The 5,000-nt window shown below is 38.5% G+C and overlaps 1 protein-coding gene across 1 annotated transcript in view; it reads left to right on the top strand.

The window, feature by feature from the left end:
* The first annotated feature begins 1,005 nt into the window (after positions 1 to 1,005).
* Positions 1,006 to 5,000, top strand: part of ctsc (cathepsin C) — a 10,074-nt gene continuing 6,079 nt past the window's right edge. Inside the window, exons 1-3 of the mRNA XM_037775879.1 lie at positions 1,006 to 1,411; positions 2,791 to 2,936; positions 3,666 to 3,820. Coding sequence (XP_037631807.1) covers positions 1,255 to 1,411; positions 2,791 to 2,936; positions 3,666 to 3,820 — 458 coding nt within the window. The 5' untranslated portion in view covers positions 1,006 to 1,254. The remainder of the gene's footprint in view (positions 1,412 to 2,790; positions 2,937 to 3,665; positions 3,821 to 5,000) is intronic.

The following is a 5,000-nucleotide window of genomic DNA, read 5'->3' as shown; positions in this document are numbered from 1 at the left end:
CATGCCTACAGTAGGCTACAAAAGTAAAACCCAGAACGTAGGCCTTGATATTAATTAAAGAATGCATATCATCCATCCATCATCTACAACCGCTTATCCCGTTAGGGGTCGCGGAGGGGCTGGAGCCGATCCCAGCTGACATTGGGTGAAGGCGGTGTACACCCTGGACAGGTCGCCAGCCTATCGCAGGGCTGACCCATAGAGACAGACAACCGTTCACACTCACATTCATACCTACGGGCAATTTAGAGTCAACAATGAACCTAACCTGCATGTCTTTGGACTGTGGGAGGAAGCCGGAGAAGCTGGAGAACCCGGAAAAAAAACAGCGCTAACACGGGGAGAACATGCAAACTCCACACAGAAAGGCCCCAAGCCGGATTCGAACCTATGACCCTCTGCGACCCAGTGCTAACCACTGCACCACCGTGCAGCCCAGAATGCATATCAGTGTAACAATAAATAAATAAGCTAAATATTCTTACAATATTCACATTTTATTTATTTATTTATTTATTTATTTATTTATTTATTTATAATAACAAAAACATTTATGGTGTCACTTTAAGATTCTAAAAAATATATTTTTTTCTATCTTTGCTGATATCCTATTCAACTAAAATATCATTAATAATTTGATGAAAAAAAAAAAAGTCACATGACCACAGCCCTGCTGCACTGCACTCAGAGGCTGTTCTTTGCTTACATCTACTGCGCATGCTCCCAGCTGTCGAGTCATATGACCAGGAAAACGAAACCAAAAAAACGAAGAACAAGACAAAGGACAGTCGAGGGTGAGAGAGTACACTGCTGTTTGGTTCCTTGTTCGCTGAAATCTCTGTATGAAAGAGTAGAAGAGTGTTGAAGTCACACTAGACTAATAGCGTGCTGAGGGCTCGTATATACATCATTACATGTATATACTTTTGTAAATACTCTAAAAGACGTAACATTAGATGTGCTTAACTGCGAAGAACCCAAGAACGCGTACTTGTGCGTTTGGGGCTTCAGATACTTATCTTGGCTGTGGAAGTTGACACGTGTATCTTTGTTGAAAAGTTACAGTGTGCATAAATAGCCTGCAGAAGGACTGGATGTAACACTAATACAGAGGAGTTAAAGTCGTTCAGGTGACGCAGAGAAACAAACAACAAGGGTCAACCTTTCAGGTTTTCCTCAGAAGACGCAGATCTGGCTGTGTAGTTCTTCAGGTGTGTTTGTGTGTGTAAGCAGCTAAGCTAGGTGTGTGTGAAGATGAGAGGTGTGCTAGTAGTGTGTGTGTTGCTGCTCTGGGTTGAAGGGTGCTGGGGTGACACACCTGCCAACTGCACCTATGAGGACCTGCAGGGGACATGGGTGTTTCAGATGTCCAAAGGAGGAAAAGACAAGACCATCAACTGCTCTGCTGAAGGTAAAAGACCCCCATGACTGTGTTAAACTGCTCACATCCTGCTGGGTGGGAAAGTAGTTTCATAATATGTAAATCAGGTGACATGTTAGGGCCTGTTGAATTTAGGTTTTTAACTTCTAACTAAAGCAGGTGATTCAATGATCACTTCCTCTTTGTGTAAAGCCCCTTTTCTACCCGGAAATAGGAGCCTTCCTGAATCTGGTTTGTGTCCTTGCTTCTAATTCAGTGTTTCTCAAAGTGGAATTCAGGGACCCCCTAGAAATAGTTTGTTATAAATAAGAAAAGATAACAAATAGTCAATATGATTAAGCTAAATATGTAAGTAATGAATTGGTATTGTGATTAAGTTATATTCTAAGTAATGAATTCGTATTCTGGATTGATAACAAATTTATATTTTGATAAGGATAATTATATCAGTAATTCATTTATATTTCTGTATGACACAGATGAAAGGTAATAATTATAGTTAGAATAATTATAAATAATAATAATGATAGTTAGACAAATTTAGGAAAATTTAATTAGAGTATATGTATGGTTCAATAAGGAAGTTGGTTAATAATTAATAATTGACTTATGGAGGTGAAGGGGTGGGATTAAATAAATTCATACTTCTTCTCACTCCTTTTCGAATATGTAAATCAAGGCATCAAGTGTTTGACAATTTATTTTTCTTATGCTTTTCACTGGATGTAAATACGACTTGTTTCTGACTGTCCACTTGTTGGTATGGTCATTCTTTTTCTTTATTTTTTATTTTCTTTTTTTGTATTCTACATGTTCGAAATACATTTTGAAATGAAATGAAATAAATTATAAAAATGTGCTGTATCATTAAAAAGTGCATATCTACAGATGGAGACCATTTGCACCAATAAAACAAGCATATTGTGTCCATTACTCCTACTCATGTTTGCTTTGGGCCAATAGAAACTCTAATATGGGCAATAAGTTCATTATTTTAAAGTTGTAGCACTTAATGAAAGTCAGCTTTAGGCTGGTAAGTTTAAGTATCTGGATTTATTAGGACTATGCCAGTCTTGCTACTGTTCATTTTCTGAAAGCTTTTAAGATCAATTACTTGAAATGGTGGGCTATAAATGCTGTCAAGTTGAGTCCAAATGCAATTTGAATGAAATGCCCCTCTGTTTAAAGGTATATAAGTGTTATTAACATGATACAAATTGAAATGTGTTTCTGTTTATCACTTTGTAACAGTTCTGAAGTATTTAGGTTGAGCAGTTTTAGAATACTAATACTTCAAATGGGATCTAAGAGTATAAAATAGTAGTAAGCATTATGCTCAATTGCTTCTAATTAATCTAAAAGTTGAATCATTCCCTGCAGTTAAACACTGTTGTGGTGTTCCTCCTCAGTTACAAGTGAGAGCACGGTGACTGTGACCCTGGAGAAACTGTCTGTAGCCATAGATGAGCTGGGGAACACCGGCTTCTTCACCCTCATCTACAACCAGGGCTTTGAGGTGGTCATTAACGGCTACAAATGGTTCGGATTCTTCAAGGTAAAACATGCACATTCATAATTCATTTATTTGAGCGATAATTTCAGTATTTTGTCATGGTAATCCTGCAAAAACTAATTTCCCGGGTGGTCAAGTTTTCACTGCGGTCCATTGAAAATGCTTGCAGCAGCAAGCTAGTTAATATCCCATTCTGATATTATATCTCCGCTTGCATTATGCACTGTTCATCTTCTTTGAGTTAGCCCAGCTGATCGGAAATGTTATATAGTCAAAGTTCACCTCATCATTCAACACGTCATAATGTTAAAGGTTTAATTTCACCATCATTCAATTTCCTCTCGCCTCATCTGATATGATGATGGTATCTGGAAAATATGCATATCCTCAGCACCCCTACACCAGGCTGAAATGAGTTGCACTATTTGAAAGCGGCTATAAAGGAGTTTAATGGTTGAGTCATGAGTTTTTCTCGTCACTCACATGACACGGAGTTGAGGGAAGTGTCATAGCCCGTCTGTCTTCAAACTCATGTCATGATTTATTCACGTCTCGTCCAACTTCCCCATTTCCTAGACTTGATTCAACTTAATGCAGCAATATGACAACTTTATTCCTTCTTAAATTTAGAACTCAATGGTTGTCTGAATAATGTACTGAAAATAGCTTACTTTATATGGAATAATCTGATTTTAATTTAATTACTTTCCTAAAATCCTAAGTATTTCTATTTGCATGAGCCCTAACGTGATTGTCTCGCTACACTTCCAGTACACTGAAGACGGCCCTAAGGTGACCAGCTACTGTGACCAGACCATGCCAGGGTGGGTCCATGATGTCCTGGGGCACAACTGGGCCTGTTTTGTGGGGAAGAAAGTGAAACCAGTACCTCCAAGAGTAGATTTCAAACCAGTCTTCAGCAGCAGGTACGTCCATTATGATAGTTTGGTACGCTCCTCAAAATGCAAAGTGGAGAAACACAAGCTAACAAGCAAGACATCAGCGGTACACAGGGATATCTGTTTGTACACAGACTCTCAGTGAGTGCAGGCAGTGATGATGATCCCTGCTTTTACTGTGCTGTGCCGTTCTGACATCTCAGCTTTAATCAACACTTTCATTTCCTCCCTTGTTAGCCTCACTCGCCCTCAGTAACGGTCCTGACATCTGAGATATCTGATGTTGAAGCACAGTCGTTGGTGAACAGGCGATACAAAGAGACTCGATTGCGAAATGAACGCTGACTCAGTTTCTGGCAACATAAAGCTGCTTCTGGCCTCTTTGGTTCAGTTGGATTTAAATCAGATTATTTTCAAGTGTCAAGTTCCAGGGTTTCAGTAGATTCAAGTTTATTTGTAATTTATACCATAAAAATATTTTAACAAAATAATGTTTCTCTCGGAACCAGTGTGATTTAACTAGTGGTATCCACTGCGCTGTCTGAGTTACCCACCAAATAGATAATACAGTTAGGATTTTAGTGTGATATCTCCCAAACACAATTACAAAATAAAAGTATAAAAGGTTTGTATTTTCACAGTCTTAAGCATTGATTCAACAAGTATTTGCATAATAAGAAGCATCCACATCATCTCATCTTTTTCTTTTTCTAGTATGCAAGAGTGTGTTTACAGTATGTTTGTCCCTCCATTGATGAAGATGATCAGTGGAATTGAGCTCTGTCTGTGAAGGCAAAGCTTTGAAAGTTAACCCTCTTTGTTTCTAGAACATAAAAGTCCATACTAGCATTTAGAGCATCTTTATGCTCAGTGTGCTACTGGAAAAAGAGCCAGTTTCCACACAACTCGCAAGCAATCGGGGATGTGTGAAAGTCCCTAACTCAGAAAAGGGCAAAACATCTCCATACCTTCACACTTCAAACTATATCATGCTGTATTTTTCTCACATACTGAAGCTCACAATTGCAACTGAAAAACGTATTAGCATTAATCTGTATGTTACATAAATTTATTTGAAACTACAACGCTCCCGTCAAGGCTGAAGTTGCTGGTTGTCTCTTGGCTGGACTTTTACTAACTGAAGTAGGATGTTTTCTGCACATACTTCGGCAGTGGATGTCTCTTTAGATCCATGTTGTCTTGGTCT

Source organism: Sebastes umbrosus, chromosome 7 (genome assembly GCF_015220745.1).
Source record: "Sebastes umbrosus isolate fSebUmb1 chromosome 7, fSebUmb1.pri, whole genome shotgun sequence".
In the NCBI taxonomy this organism is placed as follows: domain Eukaryota; kingdom Metazoa; phylum Chordata; class Actinopteri; order Perciformes; family Sebastidae; genus Sebastes; species Sebastes umbrosus.
This window is presented reverse-complemented; position numbering and strand designations above follow the sequence as displayed.